Here is a 21,323-nt window from a genome sequence, read left to right as displayed (position 1 = left end):
GATCACAAACAATTTTTTAAAAAAAATTAGTCCTTCAGAGCCATTGGGGCCCATGTAGCCGGAGTTTATCCCGGTTTTAATAGCATGAAACAGACAATAGCAATTGCTTGCTATTCTTTGGATAGGACGCTGGTCTATCGCAAAGTACTTCCCGCCAAATCTAACAGACTCAGCTACACCCATTCACTGCTAGATGGACAGGGGGTGGGGGAAAGGGGGCTCAAAAAAAAGAAAATCTGCACTGCACCCGAGCTTGATCCTGGTCCCTTTGCTTGTGATAAGAGTGCTTTACCAACTGAGCTATCGGGACCCCCACCATTGAATATAACAGCTTCGAAAAAGAACATAATACATAATGATCCCAAAACGTTTCGTGTCTGGTATTTGTTCATTTTCAAAGCTGTTATATATATTATTTTTTTTCATTAATTTCGACAGTTGACCCCCACCAATGAATTTAACAGCTTCGAAAAAGAACATAATACATAATGATCCCAAAACGTTTCGTGTCTGGTATTTGTTAATTTTCAAAGCTGTTATATATATATTTTTTTTTCTTTTTTCATTATTTTCGACAGTATAGTACTTCTTCCCGCCACACAAAGAAAGCCGCGGTAAGAACTCAGCAATAACTGTTGCCCTTTCCATCAATGACTACACTCAATACCGCTAGACTTTTTAGCAAAATGAGACACGACACCGGGTAAGGCCCTTCCCTATCTGTTTTGAGTTTTTCAAAATTTTTGTTGAGAAAATAGACTATTTACAATCTCTGTCAATTTAGCTCCAAAAGCACTCAAACCCGTTCATATTTATTTTTAATTTCAGCCTGTCTATCACATCCGTGTGTTCTATTTATATAAACAACATTATCAACTGACTGGCGAAAGGTAAGTTTATTGTAATATAAAATACCACCCATTTGGCATAAATAACATGGAGGCAAAGTGAGAGGGATGAAAAAATGGAGAAAAAAAAAGGAAATATAATCCATCCAATAGGGTTCAACAGTCGTGACGTCACGTCCATCGTAATGACGCATAGTAACTGGTTCTCAACTATCGGAACAATGGTGGACGCCATTATCTCCATCACCGCCTTTATGAAATACTTCTCCGACGAGTATAAAAGCGTATCCAGAGGAGAAAAATATTATAAATCTGATCATGTTTTGATTTTTGTACATTCTGATCACATGACATGTGAAAACGTTCTATCTAGCCATCATGAAGAATAAAAGGTACATATTTTTTTTGTTTACAACCAGGTTGCTGGTTGCTGGGCGGACGTCATCAGACTATTAATTTATTGAAACCTATTCTCACAAATTGATACAACGTAGAATAAAATCAGCAGATCCTTTTTTAAAATAAGGAATAGAATGTTATCTATAGCGCCATGGCTCAACGGTATGGGTATGGGTGTCTCGACTTGTCACAAAAGTAAAAGCAATGTAAGCGTGATCAGTGACCGGATGGGTGCCAGTGATCCTGGAAAATTTTTTCCCCGACGTTTCGTTGTGTCCTTGACTAAAGTATTTTACACACATTATCCCACTCGATCAGGTGTGAATGAATATCCGGATGCAGGCAATGGCGGGTATTGTAAGAGTGTTAGTACAAAGAAGGTAGCCAAGCAAACGTCTAGTATTGAATGAAATGGAAATTATGTTTCATATGGCCTGCTGGAGGAATAGATGAGACATTGTGATAAATGATAAATTTTGATTCCTATTGATTCTGTTTTTTTAAGCAGTCCTTCAGAGCCATTGGGCCCATGGAGCCGGAGTTTCTATAGCGTAAAACAGACAATAGCAATTGCTTGCTATCCTTTGGACAAGACGCTAGTCTATCGCAGAGTACTTTGCGCCAAATCTAACAGACTCAGCTACCCATTCACTGCTGCCGCTGAGTGGACAGGGAGGGGGGGGGGGTCAGAAACAATTATCGACTGCACCTGGGATCGATCTTGGTTCCTTGCTTTTTTCGTGTGAAGCGAGTGCTCTACCAACTAAGCTATCGGGACCCCAATCATTGAGTATGGTTAATCCATGGAAATGTGGTATCTAATGACTGTTTATTTATTTATATTTATTCTATATCCCGCAGAAATAATTTTCTATTTTCCTTTCAGTGAAGGATCTCGGGTCATAATCGCGATAAAATTGGATGAGATCAAAAGAGAATATGGGATTTGGGAGGCAGGAAAATGGTGATCAGGTTTTCTGCAATTTTTAAGACATAACACATTAAAAAAATTTGGCTGTAAAAATCTTCTTTCAAATATCGATCGATTTAAATGTCCCTCTTCTTGTAAAAGATGAAAAACACAACAAACAACAACAACAACAAAAAAGCAAACAAACAAAACTCGTAAACCTGGAAATTCCCGACAGTGGTACGTAGTAACCGTCCTTGAAGTCCCATTTTTTGACAAGATTAGGGTCATGTGCGGCTATGTGGTCTAGTGGTATGACACTCGCTTTCCGATCGGAAGGTCCTGGGTTCAGGCCTCGCTCGGCGCATCAATGAGTCCTTGGAGAAGGTTCTTTACTTACATTCTCTCACCGTACTCAGGTGTAAAATTAGTACCTGGCCGTAAACAGCGTTGTCTCTCTCCGAAAAAAAATTGTAAATTGTTTATTGGATATTGCGCTATATAAAAAGCTCAAAAAAGCTCCATTTTAATCGCTCGATATTTGAAGGACAAGCTTTTCGGCCAAAATTTTAAAATGTGTTTATTTTTTGTTGTTAGAACAACAGCTTTATATTCCGATATCTAAATTTCGTCCTCACCGACACTTTATGAATGTTTCCCCTTTGAATCGAAATAGGTATGCAAAGTACAGATCTAGATACCTACTATTACAAAAAATTCGTATAGATAATTACGTAATATTGGTTCCAATTTCAGATCTTCATGGGAATCTCTAGGTCATTTTAAACTTCTTTAAAATGAAAGTTGATGCCACACTACATAATTTTAAGGATTTTGGAGTGTTATTTAATCCTTGTGAGGATAAATTGTCGATTTTTAAGGTTAACTTAACGGACTAATATTTTCATATATTAAGAATTACGAATCAAATTCAAGTTGGCAGGCCTGAAATTATTCTTAATAGTCGTTTGTTGAGGACAGGATGATCAAGTCGATATGCCACGGATTGCACTATCATGCTCAAATCCCGAAGTCGTGCGGCTATGTGGTCTAGTGGTATGACACTCGCTTTCGGATCGGAAGGTCCTGGGTTCGAACCTCGCTCGGAGCATAGTTGAGTCCTTGGAAAAGGCTCTTTTCTAACATTCTCTCACCGTACTCTGGTTTAAAATGAGCATGTAGACAGCATTGTCTCTGTCGGATAAAACATTGTAATATCGATATCTGTTACGTGTTGCTCCCACTTGTCTTTACCATTTCATTCATCGTTTTTTGTTTTGTTTTTGTTTTTTGTTGTTGTTGACAAAGAGGAAACTAGTAACATCCACTTAATCTTTCTTCATTAACTAAATAAAAGTTTCCATTCTGTTTTATTACTGTTATTTTTCTCTTCGAATTTCAACCAGCAGCATTTGCATTATAACCAGTGTTCTTTTTACCTCGAACAATAAACGAAATTCTATTTGCACACTTTGTGGCACTGAACTGCGGCTAACGAACAAAATATCAAATCAGATCGACGGTAGAGAAATATTCGGCACGACGAATGTTACTGGTTTTATTTTAGTAATGATTTTATGTTTTCATTGGGGTTTTTTGTTGTTGGCTGACGAAGAGTTTTGAGCCCGAAATGTTCCATACTTGTTATTTTGTTCTTTATTTTTCTAAAATCTGTTTTATTTATTTATTTTTGTTTATTACTGGTTTTATTCGAAGACGACACAAATACACACTCACACATACATACACACACACATACACACACACACACACACAATAATATTTTATCAATAATAATGTAGATTCTGTCTCCAAGATAATCTTGCTGAGACATCTTTGTTGACAACCATTTAACGGTTTCATTTCCTTTTATATAGATCAATCCTTTTTGTCGCTGGCATAAAATCTATGATATTTATTCTTGAAGCGTGTTAGTCAATAGTGTAGACAGAGGAATAAGAATCTTGTAAGATGCGATTTCAGCTACAGATTGAATATAAAGATTCTATTCCTCTTTGCTTCCTGTTATTGACACCCCGTCTACTTAAACATAACTTCATTATAACAAACAAAATGAGCTTCTATAGATAGTATGCGCTTGGCTAAGAAGGTCATAACATTGCCATCCGGAAGTATAACGGACCAACACACAAAACTGTGTGCATCCATGAACGTTTATGGTCGGGTTAATATAGTTCAGTGAGTATTACTCATAAACGCGGATGGCAAAAAACAATAACAAAGACCTGTGTGACGTCATCTTCGAACTATCCATATAAGCGCAATATCCACTAATCGTGCCCAACGCGCTTTACAACGGATCCCTGTCCAACAGCAACATGCAACATAATATAGAACGAGACATGACGGCTGTTAGGCGTTAATACAATTTTTTTTCCAGACAAAGACAACGCTGTTGACGGCCAAGTTCTCATTTTACACCTGAGTACCGTGAGAGAATGTGAGTATAGAGCCTTTTTCAAGGACTCACTATGCGCCGAGCGAGGCTCGAACCCAGGACCATTCGATCCGAAAGCGAGTGTCATACCACAAGACCACCTAGCCGCATATACCCCCTTGTCTTCTGTACATCATATCTGGCCATACAACTGCTACTTCCTGTCTGATGGTTCTCTAGAGACCATTCTGCTTTCTGAATCTCCATAATAAACAATACCATATCTGACACTTTACCCCGAAGGCTTAGTCTTATAAACTTCCTGTAAAAGATGTTCTTTTTATGACACATTGTTTCAAATCAATATTTTGCCGGATGCGTTTTGATTCAGATATTATATTGACTTTATAGTATACGATTCTTACAATCTTGCTCTTTGGAATTCCGGACGTATTCCCAACATCTGCACGAGCTTGCGAGCGCGCGTTGGGAGCAAAGTTCGAATTCCAAAGCAAGAGTGTAAGAAATCATTCAGTCTATCCCTCAGTTGATTTCAATTTCGTCATCTCTGAATAAAATACATCTTCAAAATATTCACATGATAGACTTCTACTTCTTTTTAAAGAATCTAATTTTATTGAAATTTGCGCTTGATAATCTGACGTCACAAATTATTATTGTAAAGATAATATCATTACGCGTTACTATTTAGGAAGAGGGGTGGAATAATCACGGTTATTAGACTAGGGTTCATATTATTTGATTTGTTATACATAGTCTTTCTTCAATTTTTAAACTCAAATTTAAGCGCACAAAGTGCACGATACATACATAATTTTGTAGATTAAAACAAGCTTTACAAAACAGTTCTTGTAAATATAACAACACGTTTTCTTTAAATATTGTGATTTAAAAAACAAATCTGAGTCAGAAAAAAATAATACAAACAACATGACATGGATGAAATGACTAATTTGTCTAAACAAAAGAGTTATGAAATTTTTAAAGTTATTATATTAATGCATTGTGGAAATTTACACTGATCGAGATTGAGCCTTTTTTAGCTGCCAAATTATGGCAAATCCGAAGGCCAAAGGTTGATGGCTCATGCTTACGCCTGATGTGCATTAAAGTGCATATATGTACATGTCGCTTACGTCCTATCAGATATTCTAAAAAAAAAAAAACAACAAATAAAAAAAAACAAACAAAACAAACCCATTTGAATCAACGGACAATAGAATTGCCCTTAATTTATGAAAGGTTTGCAAATTACTCGTATATCAATCTGTGAAAAATAGTTTTACCATTTATAGATTTGCCAATCATTCTGTGCTCGATGATAGAAATTTAACATTGGTGGTAGGGAACAATGTTGATCCCCAACCCTATTTTTAGTTTTAGAATAGATTTTTATGTTTCAAGTCATTTTTAAGAATCAAATATGTGCGGCTCTGTGGTCTGGTGGTATTATACTGGGATCGGATCGGAAGGGCCAGGGTTTGAGACTCCTCTGAGCGGGGCATATTAGAGTCTTTGGAAGGCTCTATACTCACATCTCTCACCGTACTCAGGTGTAAAATGAGTACCTGACCGTTTACAGTGTTGTCTCTGTTGGGAAAAAAATGTAATATCACCTAACAGGCGTCATGTCTCGTCCAACATGTTAAGTGTGGCAGTTGTAAAACACGTAGAGCACGTAAAGTGGATAATGCGCTATACAAAAGCTCCAGGTTTTTTTCTCTTTACTGTCTTGAGGGGATGAGTTTCATTTCTATTTTCAAAACAAAGGTCATCTGTCTGGAGGCTGGTGTCATGAGTAGAATTTGTTTGATTTTTTTCATCCTGTCTAAAGCATCTCCCTGTCCTTCAGTCTTTGTTAGTTTTACATCCTCGGCGCTATCTAGCTGTATTGTTTGTATCGCTATTCAAGTGTAAATGTATCGATATAAAATCTCGCTAGTGGGTACTTGATTCTGGAGAATTTGGATAAATATGAAGGTTCAGTGCAGGCATCAATCGCCTTGGATTCATTGAGTAAATAAACAGAAATGGACAATGTTGAGAAAACCAAATATCTTTAAAATTCCATGATTGTCCAGTCTCACTGACTCACGCCATTGCTGCTGTTTTTTTAATTGTTTGTTTATTTGATTGTTTATTATTTAATGTATTTGCAATATATGACAGTGTGTGGCCCGCATATTGAGTTGTTTTTAGTAGAGTTTAAGGAAACAAGTGCTCCCATGGCTTGAACTTTTGAATACAACTCACGATTTGTTTTCTGTTGTAGACAAAGATTGTCTTTTGACGTCATTTGTTGGTCAGTATCAGGCCGTAGCCATCGTTATGTTATAGCCTGATACTGAAATCCAAAAGGACTGGCAGTTTGACGTTATTATTTGTTTTTTGCACCGCCTAGTGAGTTGTCGTTAGTAGAGCTCATGGAAACAAGTTATTTCATTGGTTGAACTATTGAATACAACTCACGATTTGTTTTCTTTTGTGGCAAAAGACTGGCAATTTGACGTCATTTTTTGGTCAGTATCAGGCCATAACTATACGAAGGCAACGATCAGGCCATGAGTTTACGAAGGCCACGCTAGAACCGCAGCCATCGTTAACTCATAGCCTGACGCTGAACAAAAAATGACGTCAAAAGACAAGTCGCAAAAGAAAACAAATCGTGAGTTGTATTCAATAAAGTCAATCAACGGAATCACTTGTTTACTTGAGCTCTACTAACGACAACTCACTTGACCGTGCCGTTATCTATAAATGACGTAAAAACACAAGTCCCAGCGTCAGGCTATAGATAGTATGCGTTTGGCTAAGAATCTCACAACATTGCCATCCGGAAGTATAACGGACAAACACACAGAACTCTGTGTGACCATGAACTTTTATAGTCTGGATAGTACAGTTTAGTGATAATTACTCATAAACGTGGGTGGCAAAAAACAATAACAAAGACCCGAGTGACGTCACTCAGGTCTTTGTTATTGTATTTTGCCATCCGCGTTTGTGAGTAATTCTCACTAAACTGTATTAACCAGACTATAAACGTTTAATGTTATACATAGTTGTGTGTGTTGGTTCGTTATACTTCCGGATGGCAATGTTGTGAGATTCTTAGCCAAGCGCATACTATCTATAAGTTAACGATAGCTACGGGCTCTCACACTTGTCTTTAAAACCAGCTAATGGTATTACGGATTCTACTCACCAACAGGGATTTCTATTATTTTCTTGTAACAACACGCCTGCCATATCAACAACAGTAAAACTGTGACGATCTTCATCGTGACCGATGGCTCCTTAATTTGTTGATCAAATTATTTGTCAGTCAGTCCAGTAGGCAATGATCATGTGATTTGCGATTGTTTCTCCTTGCTGTGAAGATTCCAGTGGGTTGAAAGCCTAACATGACACTGTCATTTCTTGGAGAATTCTCATTCTTTTAGAATAGTTGACGTAGCTTCTGAAATGAAAATGAATATGATATTATATAATATCATATAATTGATAGTTCGCCCGTTACGAAGCATTAACCAATCAGAATATTTCCTGCCATTTGCCCCGTTTCGTCCCCTCGACTATTTCTTTCGTGTATGAGAAGGCCAAATATGCCGCCTTATTACATGTCAAACACATAAATCGGTCATGCCCAGTTAGTAAGTATTTCTCACAATATTTTGACACACTGATCACCATTTTAATGAGTAGTTCTCACTAAATTGTATTACTCAGAATAAACGTTTAAGATTAACATTGTTTTCTCATAGAAGATACACATCACATCTCAGCTGACTGCCTGACTGAGATGGACTCCAGCATGAGTCTGGGCAATAACTAAGTTTGTAGTCTGATACGGTATCAAGAGTCTCCACTAACTATTTTAAAGAGCTTTAAGAACAATTTCAACATCAGCAACAAAAACCAACAAAAACAAAAACAAAAACAAAAACAATAAACAAAAACAAACGTTGGCGAAACATCTAAAGCTAATATGCAATGTATACTGACACTATTTATGATTCATGCGTTGGGCATTTCGAACAATTTACCAGTGCCGGTGCTAAAGACCTGAACAAGTGTGTATGAAATGTGCCAAAGCAAGAAAGAAAAATACAAGGAAAAAAACCAAAGCCAAAATATCAGTCTACCTCGATAGAGGATCGAACATCGTACCTGATTACCGTTCTCGTGCTTAGGAGCGCGCATTGGGAGTGAGTTCGAAATGTCAAACTCAGAAGTTCAAGAATCTTATTAGTTTACCCATCCAATTATCTCACCTATACCATTTCCCTATATTTAAAAAAATTGGTTCTCACATTCAACGATTTGAGAATCAAATTTGCTATTGTGGTTTAAGCTATTGCGCGTCAAAGTAATTTACAGAGCAGAGAGAAAATACCACACACAAAAACCGTCCCAAAAAATAAGCCTGCCTCGACTGGGATCGAACCTCAGACCTCCTGATTAAATCGCATCCCCCCCCCCCACCCAAAGGATAAAGGGGAAGAATCATCCACCTATCTCCGGTACGGTTTTTGCTTCGTACCCAAAAGGTATCGAGTTCGACAACCCGCCTCGTTGTGTGACCTTGAGCAAGTCACCTCGCCCTAGCTCATTTTCGGGCGCTGCACTGCGGCTGACGCCTGGGTTATTACAGTCTTCCCTTGGAATAGACCCTAAAGACTAATTTCCCCTTGGGGACGAATAAAGGGATTTTTACAAAAAAATATTTTATTACCTTTCATATATTATTTGATAGAAAACTTCTACTTCAACAAAATATTATATCTATCTTTCAAAATGACCTCCACCTTGTCAAACATTCTTAGCCGTAGTCTCCAAAGAATTCTGTAGCCATGTACAAGCCTCAAACCATTGCCAATCACGCCCATAGAAAAGTCGTCCTTGAGAGTAAATTACGACCACAGCCTCTCAATATTGACAACAATAAAGACGTAAATACTGCCTGCTTAATTATAATATTTTATTCAATTTAATGTCAGTCTGCAGCTAACTGCCTGCATGGCGGGCCTTATCCCAAATATCTAATCTGCAGTATTCTGAAAAAACACGTATTCAAAATTTTGGCCAGAAAACTCGTCCTTCAAATATCGATCGATTAAAATACCCTCATCTTGACAAAATCTATCAAACCTGGAACTTCAATGAAGTCCCGGGTTTCAGAGCTTTTGACAAGACGAGGGTATTTTAATCGATCGATATTTGGACAAATTTTCTGGCCAAATTTTGAATACGTAATTTTTCCCTGGGTACGGCAGTCATATTTTCACATGCCTTTGTAATAACTAGATTTGACTGATGCTGAGATCCAAGGATGCAGGATGTTTGATTGTACCCTGTCCTAAGAGATGGATGGAGAGATAGGGGCAGAAGAACTCCGAGGGAAGAAATGGAGAGGGGGGGGGGGGGTGTGGAAGGGGAAGGGGTCCTACAGCCAAACAAAATCACAAAACCAGACGAGACGAGTGCGTGCACACATACACATACAGGCACACATGCACACACACACACACACACACACCCACACACACACATACGCACATACGCACACACACACACACACACGAGCGCGTGCGCGCACAAATACGAACTGACATAAAAAATTAATGCATATTTTGATTTGATCAAATACACAAAATTAGATTGAGAGAGCGTGAGAATGATTGAGAGAGAAAGATAGAGAGAAAGAGAGGGAGAGGGAGGGAGGGAGACACAGACAGAGAGAGAGAGAGAGAGAGAGAGAGAGAGAGAGAGAGAGGAAGATAAAGAGAGCAAGAGAAAAAGAAAGAAAAAGAGTGCGAAGGAGAGAGAAAGCGAAAGAAAGAAAGAAAGAGTGAGAGAGAGATAGATAGATAGAGAGAGAGAGAGAGAGAGAGAGAGAGAGGGGGGGGGGAGATGGACAGAAAGAAAAAAGAGGACTGGGATAAATGATGTTAATATAGTTGGATAAGGAAAAAAAGAGTGTCGAACAGATCGATAGATAGAAAGATTGACAGATAGATAAATAGATTGACGGATAAATAGGGAGAAAGACAGATTATATGGCAGACGGTTTCTTTCAATTCTTCTCAATTTTTTATTAATTCATTCTCGCTCCTCCTCTTCTCTCTCTCACTCTCTCTCTCTCTCTCTCTCTCTCTCTCTCTCTCTCTCTCTCTCTCTCTCTCTCTCTCTTCTGATAAGATGTCGTGCCCCTTTCCTCTTTTTACCCATATCGAATCATTATTCCTTTTCAAAATAGCGACTGCGCACTTGAAAACGCACACTATCTAAGAGATTTGGCTAGAAAATATATTAGCTACATACAACGTGTCTCCCTAAAATATATGTATGTGAAGAGCCTGCGAGGGAAACCAAGGAAAAGTCGATCTCGATATATAGCAGACGATAGGAATACAAATTTAAATTTATCTTGAGCTTTTATATAGCGCAATATCCACTAAACGTGCTCAAAGCGCTTTACAAGGGGTTACTGACCAACAGCAACCTTTAATATGTAGAACGAGACAAGACGCCCTTAGGTGATATTACATTTTTTTACGATAGAGATAAGCTGTTAACGGCCAGGTACTCAGTATACCCCTGATTACGATGAGAGAATGTGAGTAAAGAGCCTATTTCCAAGGACGCACTATGCGCCGAGCGAGGCTCGAACCCAGAACCTTCCGATCCGAAAGCGAGTGTCATACCACAAGACCACATAGCCGCACAACCACGCGCAGTTCTGTAGGGATGTGTAGGTGGCAACGTCCAACAAATATCCTTATGGGTTCATTGTTATAATGGAAATATTGTCAATTACAACAATGTCAAACTAGGCCCATAAGTGGATTCGGATGTCAGACCTGCATATATGTACACACGTCGGCTTTAACCCTCTCCTTACCAACCATCGTGACATCTTTACAATACAGCTAACATTTTTCTCATCCAGATTTCTACATCACAATTCCGATTATGCATAGCCAGATATAAATGCATGATAAATTCAAACCAGTTTCAGTCCTTTTCTGTTTCATCTAATTAAATGAATCGCCTCTTAAAATCTTTGTCTCACTCGGAGGATCGGGTACGAACTTCTCCCATCGCTTTTTCTCCCACGAATTTGAGGCATCTTACAGTCGAAGTAGCGAAGTAAAGCAACAACAGTTACAGTGAATGACAAAATCAGTCGGATGGTGAAAAGATTTGAACTGAGATAACATTGGCTAGTTTAGTTAGAATGTCAATTTTTATCAAAAAGGAGTTCTTGTCATACATGATTAAATCAACCCTTTTCGTACATCTTCGGGAAATATCAAAGCTTAATTTCACTTCCTAATATTTTTTACAGCTATTCAGGTTGAACAAGTATGCTGGATACCTTGAAAAAGCACCCGATGTACTTCAAATAAAAAGTAAAATGCACTGGGCAGCATATTACTTCAGAAAATGCAAAAACAAAAAATGCAAATCCAAAATTTTTACCTTCTGACTGATTATGTCATGCACCGACACCGCAATATAAATTCGCACTATTGGAAATATTTTTGTTCATTTGGTTTTAAATTTGTGCTGTCAAACACCATCTGAAACAAACAAAAACTAAGCATATATAATCTATAACTATTTTCTCGATTTGTTTATTAAAATAGATATTGAAAACGTATGTCAGCAAATCACCACTTGTAATTCAGACACCCAATTGTCCCAATTCAGACATTTAAACTGGACCCCACTTATTGAACGGCGAAAGACGCAATTTTTTTTATAAACGCCCTTTCGCAATTGCACCTTAATGAAGGAATATAGATGTCTGATGTCAACAGGAATCACCCAATGTTGTCCAAGTGAGCAAACTGTGGGTTAATAATCTTGCCCCAAGAAAAAAACGAAAGTGCCTGAAGCGGGGATCGAACCTGGGACCTTCGTGCAATTCCTTAGCCACTCGGCCACTTCACAAAAGCTCATCATATTCCAGAATTAATGCGCAAAAACAGTCGTTCTTCCCTAGTGCCATTCGTGCAGCATGGAACAGCATCCTTGAAAATGTCAGAGCAACCAATAACCCGACAATATTCTATAGAATAGGCAATGTTGTCTAGTGGTATGACACTCGCTTTCGGATCGGAAGGTTCTGGGTTCGAGTCTGGCGCTCGGCGGATAGTTGAGTTCTTGGAAAAGGCTATTTACTCACATTCTCTCACCGTACCCAGGTGTAAAATGAGAACCTGGCCGTTAACAGCGTTGTCTTTGTCCGAAAAAATTGTAACATCGCCTAACAGGCGTCATGTCCCGTCCTGCATGTTTAAATGTTGCTGTTGACCAGGGACCCCTTGTAAAGCGCTTTGATCACATTAAGTGGATATTGCGCTCTATAAAGCTCATTTTTTTGTAATTTCTATAGTCATCTAGACCAGTTAAAACCAATAGATAGATAATACGTCAATGCCAGCCCACCACACCTAGTTGCGTCAATCTTCATCACGTGAAGCTGCAACTATTTCGAATTGGATTGGATTGGATTGAATTGGATTGGAAATTAGTTGCATTTGTCTCAATTGTCAAAGGGGATGTCCGAATTGGCACAACGGGGTGTCCGAATTGGAACACACAGTGTCTGAATTGGGACATGTGGCTAGATCCCATAAATCAATGCGAAACACACACACACACACACAAAAACAACAATCTGATAATGGACAAATACTTTACTAAAAATTTCCGATAAAATGGTGTTTGCAACACATGCAACAGTTATTTCACAAATTGAAGTCATTGAGCTGAGGGAGCCATTTTGGGTGTCTGAATTGGAGCCCCTCACCCAATATAGTATAATATAATAGACTACTTAATCCTTTTGAGTTTGAGTTCAAGAAATAAATGTTTATATTGAATAGGTATGACGTTTCGGGAAAACCCCGGAGAATGATCAGTAAGCCAAAGAAACAATGAGGTGCTTTAGAGTCGTACAACAGCACTGGCCTTCCATCCAATTCCATGGCATACTATAACCAATAAAGGCACAAATCCTAGAGCTCTAGTAAAGGCCTAATAAATATAGCTGGTGGGCAGTGAGTAGTCATCGAGAAACTGCTTAAGTAGGAACGAGGTAGAAGATATTATGTCCTTATTCATCTTCTGTTGAACTTGGATCTCTCTCTCTCTCTCTCTCTCTCTCTCTCTCTCTCTCTCTCTCTCTCTTTCTCTCTCTCTCTCTTCTCTCTAAGCTGACCTTTCCTCCTCCTCACCTTCTCTCTCTCTCTCTCTCTCTCTCTCTCTCTCTCTCTCTCTCTCTCTCTCTCTCTCTCTTCTCTCTCTCTCTCTCTCTCTCTTTCTCTCTCTCTCTCAGTCTCTTCCAATGATATTTTGTCTGTCAATGTCAACCAATTTTCATACAATTATCCCACCGTCCAATCTCTTAAATCCTCTCTATCCAGCCAAGGAATACGCGAGGAATAAGTTGGTTCATAAATTGTCTCCCTTGCGTCAATTTGGAATCGCCAATTTATCATTGCTTCAGCATAAAAATAGTAAGACTAATTGTATAAATAAATAAAAAGATAATAAATAACAAAAGTAAATTATGAATATTTAAAAAATAATAATATATGAAAAATAAATGAATTGTTCGATTTACGGCGATTGCGACACATTTAGGTCATATCAGCGATAGTAAAAAGGAAGAAAATGGGATAGTCAAAATAAAATTATATCTAAATTTCCAATTAAATCACCAAAGAAAAAGTATGATAAAAGGGAATTGGTTCAAATAGTGAACGGATGTAAATTTCAAGCGCAACCCATCAAGGTATTTAGTTTTGGGATGGCCTTATCCGGACACCAGTACACATTCTAACTAAGAAACAAGTGTTCAAAACAGAAATACTACTATCGATGATTTACATGGAAAAATATCACCTCCCCAAAACTAACAGTATATATATGACTGTTTCCCTCCTTAGCAAAGGACTCCGGCAAGGGCCAGGACAAAGTCAAGTAATCCAATTCCAAAACAAAGACAGATTATAACTCAGAAAACAGATTATGTAAGTAGATAGAAGACACAACAAGAGACATGTGGGTGGTCAAAAGACTCCACGCGGAAATAGGTGAATAGATAGATAGGTAACTTAATAAATGAAAATAAATAGATAAATGATAAACACCTAGAAAAATCATAAAAATTAATTAATTGATAATAGATAAATAGATGGTTTATAAATAAAAACGTAACAAACGATTAAATGAATTTCAGTAAGTACAAAAAATAAATAATATAAATATATCAATTAAGTAGAAGTGCTCGCACAATTATGGAATCGACCAAAAGAGATTCAGCAAGTTAAAAAACACTTCGCAAAATATGAATGTTTTGTTTCTAGATGTCTTACAACGCCTGCAACATTTTATTGAGGTCCTTCCAGCGTGATTAAAATGGAAAAAAATGATTGAATAATCAAAAGGTGATAGACTTAAAGAGTAGACAAAAGCATTGATAAAGCTCGAGCTTTAGCTTTTTGTATAGCGTAATTTATAATTGAAGTGCTCAAAGCGCTTGACAAGGGGTTCGGACTCAAACCAACAGTAATACTTAACAAATTTTTTTTAAGGAGGAGATATAAAACCAGTATGGCGATATTACAATGTCGTTTTCGAAAAGGAACTTATTTTACACCTTAAAGTTGTGAGACGAAAAGAGGACGTGAAGGAATAGCCATTTCCAAGCGCTCAACGTTGCGCCGCCTCCAATGGGACTCAAACATCGTTAAATAATAGCCCGACACTGAGACCCAAAAAGACTGGCATTTTGACGTCATTTTTGGTTTTTGCACCGTCTAGTGAGTTGTCGTTAGTAGTGCTCATGGAAACAAGTGGTCCCATTGTTCCAACTATTGAATACAACTCACGATTTGTTTTCTTTTGTGGCCAAAGACTGGCATTTTGACGTCATTATTTGGTCAGTGTCAGGCTATAAGTTAACGACGGCTACGCTCGAACCAGGGACCTAACGATTCGAGTGAGTGTCATAGCATAAGACCACAGAGCCAGAATTTAAATCATTTTTTGCTGTTGGGTGAAAGCAAATTTGAGTCCGAATCAATCCGTTCTGTTTTCTTTTGAGGCTGTTAAATTAATTTTTGTCCATTCCCTTTAGCCGTTCAGCTTAGAGACGCTTAGTATTTATTGATGACATGTCTAGAAGACACATCAATTATTATTGGAAGCCTATTCCTCTGGGGCGAATTCTCATTTAAATCACAATTTTCAGAATCCGTTTAGTTTCACACAGACAGGGAATTAGTTTACACTCTCATCAATCTATTGGACTAGTAACTCCATTTAAAGAACCAATGCAGTTTTAAAAAAAGAGGAAACAATACGAGCATTTTCCTCTTTAAGTCACTAAATAAATGACAAAAAATTGCAGTTTTCTCTGAATGATAGAAATGCGACTTAACGGTTATTGAATACCACCTCCTCATTTACCACCTTATAACAGCACTGCAATACCGGAGACAGCGATATAGAGAGACGCGAAACTTCTTAAGTGGCAATAGATAGAACAAAGTTGACGTCACTCAGATTTTTGTTATAGTTTTTTGCCATCCATGTTATGAGTAATTCACATTCAACTGTATTAAGCAGACTATAAACGTTCAAGGTTACACCTTGTTTTGTGTGATGGTCCATTATATTTCCGGATGGCAATGTTGTGAGTTTCTTGGCCAAGCGCACAGCATGTACAGAGTTGTAACAGCAAAAGATGCGTATCTATACGTAGCCATCGTTAAGTTATAGCCTGACACTGAAACTTCAAATGACTGGTCTTTTGACGTCATTATTTGGTTTTTGCACCGCCTAGTGAGTTGTCGTTAGTAGTGCTCATGGAAACAAGTGGTCCCATTGATTGAACAATTGAATACAACTCACGATTTGTTTTCTTTTACGGCTAAATACTGGTCTTTTGACGTCATTTTTGGTCAGTGTCAGGCTATAGATAGTTCGAAGATGACGTCACTCAGGCCTTTGTTATTGTTTTTGCCATCCGCGTTTGTGAGCTGTTCTCACTAAACTGTATTAACCAGACTATAAACGTTCATGGTTACACAGAGTTTGTGTGTTGGTCCGTTATACTTCCGGATGGCAATGTTGTGAACTCCTTGGCCAAGCGCATTCTATCTATAGGTTAACGATGGCTACGATCTATGTCAGGTAGTGTCAGATCGGTAAACATCCTCTCGCTGACAATGTTTATATGTAATGCAATGGGCATGATCTGTATTCCCTTTCCATGTAATCGAGGTCATTGGTCACATAGAAAATGTGCTCAAAGTGACCCACATAGTGAGAAGTAATTACAGCTTTTGAAATATCTAACATCACGATTGATTATTTAATTCAGCTTGACACATGTGTATGCTTACAACTTTCATAAACAAAGCAGTGTGTTTACATTTGTTAAGAAATATCCAATCGTTGGACATCAACAAATCATGTGATTGGTGACTCGGTTGGACGAAAACATGAATATAGATCACTCCCATTGGAATTTGGCACGGGGTTTCGCACTCGCAGGTTTCTGTATTCAGTTGGGAGATCTTCTTTTTGTGTGTTTGTATGATTAATAAAGCGGGCGGAAATGGTGTGCAATTGATTTTAAAACATACCATTAATTCTCAAATGTCATGCTTACCGACTTTACATTGAACACTCACATGCGGAAGGAAATCCAAAGTTTTACGTTTCCATATTTTCATTATAGTCTCGGGCAATACTATGAAAATAAAAACATATTAAAAGTTTTGGCCAGAAAACTTGTCCTTCAAATATTGATCGAGTAAAATGACTCTCATCTTGTGAAAATATCATTAACTTGGAATTTTTGTGAAGTATCAGTTTTGGTCACAAATCATGGCGCCAAGCAGCTTTTCCTCCTCCTCCTCCCCCCCCCCCCACCTCCTCCTCACTCCCTCTTTTTCTATATTAAATCGACAAATCTGATAGACAAACAATTTATTTCTCATTGCTGTCATGGGAAAACTCCCAGACCAATATAAACCATTTTCTATGGGGATAATTGTAATAACGAAATAATTACCACTTAATTGTAGATTGCCTGGGACAATGCCAATATTAACCCGATAAAGTTACTTCATATTGATGGGGTTTTTTGTTTTTAGCTTTCTTTGTTTAAATCTCTTTACAGCCGAGTTTTTTTTTTTAAATCAATACTAAAGAAGTTTTGCGTAGAATAGGGAAACCCATCCAAATTGTGAAAACCATCAGAAAAAAGGTAAATGGGATTTCTTGGCCATGTGTGGCGACGAGGCCACATTGAAAGCCTGACACCCAGTGGATATAAAGAGGGGAAAAGAGCTCGTGGTCGCCAGATGATGATGTTTTTGACCTGTTTGAGGCTTTCAACAAGCAACATCCCTACAAACTCCGAGTACAGGAGGGAGGCAGAGGACAGATCGTCGTCGAGGCAACTGATAGCAACGCACGTGCATACAAGCGCAGGACCACGGATAACTAAGCAAGTAAAAATTTGATGAGACTCATCCTCTCAAAGCGGCTATGAGGTCTAGTCGTATGACACTCGCCTTTTGGTCCAGGGTTTGAGCCCCACTCTGAGCAGTTGATGTATTTGAGCCCTCCGAATATGCTCTTTACTCTAATTTTCTCATCGTACTCAGGTCTAAAATGTGTAAATGGTCGTCACTTTGTTGTCTTAGTCAGAAAAAAATATTGGAATATCACCAAACAGATGTCATTTCTCGTTCTACGTGTTATATGTTACTGTTGGCTAGGGACCTCTTGTAAAGCACTTTGAGCACGTTTAATGGATACTGCGCTAAATAAATGCTCATTTAATTTTTTTATCATGTCGGGCCGAATTAAGCGCTTGAAATTAAATTCACAGATACAAATATGAAACGTGGGATTAATATCACTTTGTAATGGTGTAAATTAATGGATGCTATGCGGTTAGGTAAAACACTCATACATCCGCTAGCTACATAAACGTATAAAAAAATAAAATTATAGTAAAGTAAAATTCTAAAAGGTTGAGAAAATGTCAAGTTGTCCAACGGTCTGTATAAAACAGACTCAAAAGGCTGAGTCACGTCAATTTCGTTCATTCTTTATTCAAAAGAAGAGGAGGTGGTACAAGTACAAGTATGTTGATAATCTTGTAGAAACAAATAGTTGACTGGTGGAATAAAATCCAATAATTGACATTGCCGGTGGGAATTTGATGAGGACTCTCTAATGTGACTCGCTAATTATTTTTCCTTGAAAAGATGAGCACCTGATGCTCACAATGAGCATTTTTGTTTTATATTAATCATTTGACCCATAGTGTCTATCTGGCATTAGAAGAATTGAAGTGTCAGCGACCTTAGGAGCGCGCGTTGGGGAAAAGTTTGAAATTTCAAAGGCAGGGTGTTTGAGGATTAATTCCCCCAGTGGATGCAGGTTAATTTTTGTCTGCTTTGAATGGAGCAGCTTCATTACAATTTTCCAGATCTTTATCTTACACAGGTGGGGGTGGGGGGGGGGGTGGGGCGAAGTGGCCGAGTGGTTAAAGCATTGCACTATGACAGAAGGACTAGAGCTCAGCTGGTCGTTGGTTTGGAATGCTGAGATAGATTTGTCAGGAAAAAAGGTTCTCCATCAGAATAGTGTCCGTTTACACTTGCATGAACGCTCTATCAGCTGAGCTACACAAATAAAATGATATTAGTACTCGGAGTTTGTAGGGGATTTGCTTGATGAAAGCCTCAAGGTCAAAAACGTCATCCTCTGGCGACCACCAGCTCTAATAAAATAAACAAATAACTTATTTTATTTGTTTTCCACGTTAATTTATTTTTTGTTGTGGTGACGAAGGGTTTGTATCCGAAACGTCCATTGTCTGTATTGATCCCATCCGAAGCCTCTCCATTTTCAATCTTGCTTTTAAAAGAAGGTGCTGGAACAGAATAATTTAGCATGGAGGCAAAAAGATAAAGATGACATCAAAATGAGACCGATGGAGATCTATTGTGTTCGCCTTATGCACTGATCAACCACTAAAGATAACTTTTACTTGAACATTTATACAGCGCAGTATCCACTAAAAGCGCTTAACAAGGGGTCCCTAGCCAACAGCAACACTTAACATATAGAACGAGTCATGACTATTAGGCGGTGTTGGATTTTTTCCCCCGACAAAGTTGTAAAGACCAGTCTCTCATTTCACATCTGAGTACGGTGAGAGAATGTGACCAAAGATTATTTTTCGAAGACTCAACTATGTCCCACTCAGACGCAGAGCGGGACTGAGAAGGAGAGTGTTATACCACAGGACAACATTGCCATACGAGGAAATAATAATAATAATAATAATAATAATAATAATAATAATAATAATAATAATAATAATAATAATAATAATAATAATAATAATAATAATAATAATAATTTGTGGCCGAGTGGTTAAGGCATTGCACTGTGACCCGGATGATCCGGGTTCGAGCCCCGCTTCAGGAACTTTCGTATTTTTCCTTGAGCAAGTTTATTAACCCCCAATTTGCTCACTTGGACAACATGGGTGATTCCTATTGACATCAGACATCTTGTTTGATGAGTTATCTATATTCCTTCGTGGAATGCCTAGGCGACGATATCTTATGATATCGTGGCGCAAAAGGCATAGAAAAAGAACAAAAATGTAAGTTAACGAAGAGCATACAATCGTGCTCCCATTCGTTGAGTCTTTATGACTTTCGTGCTCTTGCTCTGCTTGGTCATGTATCTCTGTCGCCATTTATCGCGCTTAACATGGATTTATCATTGGGAACTATACGATTTGCAGGCATTGACCTCCTCATCTTGTAAGGCTCTGGTCATGATGTTAAAGCCCATGAGACGAATGGCTGGGCCATCTGGTCGGTGTCGAGTACATGTATACACAGGGGAGGGCATTAGACACGATTATGATTATACATGGAGGGGCAATCAATAGATAATATATGATACCCTAAGTACGTAGGTAAGGTTTAATAAATTTCTAACATTTTATTTTTTCGATGACTACGATGTTACTAGTGTGCATCTGTGTGAGTGTGTCTGTGTCAATATTGTATTGTTATAAATGTGTAACCAAATGACAAATTACCACTTTTTTGAGGACAATAAAGATGTATTACTATTATTATTATCATTATTATTATTATTATTATTATTATATTATTATTATTATTATTATTATTATTATTATTATTATTTTAAATTATTATTATTATTATTATTATTATTATATTATTATTATTATTATTATTATTATTATTATATTATTATTATTATTATTGTTGTTGTTGTTGTTGTTATTTTGAAATTAACCCCCATTTATATCGTTCCGCGTTGCAATTCAAAAGTTTGCACAAGGAAGGGCATTGGACACGATTACACATGGAGGGGCAATAAATAGATATACGATACCCTAAGTAAGGTTTAATATAATTCTAACAATTTAATTTATTTATTGTTTTGAATAACCCCCCCCCCCCCTTTTAATATTATTCCGTGTTGCAATACAAAAGTTTGCGTGCACTCTGCACGAAATCTAGACTAGATATGAACCGACGTGAAAAGGGGGGGGGGGGGAGGTAGAGGTGAGAGGGAAGCGGGGACAACACAATCCCAAGCACGAGGAGACACAAAAAATTGTAGTAAAATAAAGATTGATTATAGGACCACT

At 37.8% G+C, this 21,323-nt stretch overlaps 1 protein-coding gene across 1 annotated transcript in view; it reads right to left on the bottom strand.

The window, feature by feature from the left end:
* Nucleotides 1-21,323, bottom strand: part of LOC144970590 (glutamate receptor-like) — a 91,913-nt gene that overhangs the window by 52,607 nt on the left and 17,983 nt on the right. Inside the window, exon 2 of the mRNA XM_078910369.1 lies at nt 7,782-8,036. Within this exon, the coding sequence (XP_078766495.1) occupies nt 7,782-7,857 (76 nt within the window). The 5' untranslated portion in view covers nt 7,858-8,036. The remainder of the gene's footprint in view (nt 1-7,781; nt 8,037-21,323) is intronic.

Source organism: Berghia stephanieae, chromosome 4, assembly GCF_034508935.2.
Source record: "Berghia stephanieae isolate SIO BIC M18660-M18661 chromosome 4, UCSD_Bste_1.3, whole genome shotgun sequence".
Taxonomy (NCBI): domain Eukaryota; kingdom Metazoa; phylum Mollusca; class Gastropoda; order Nudibranchia; family Aeolidiidae; genus Berghia; species Berghia stephanieae.
This window is presented reverse-complemented; position numbering and strand designations above follow the sequence as displayed.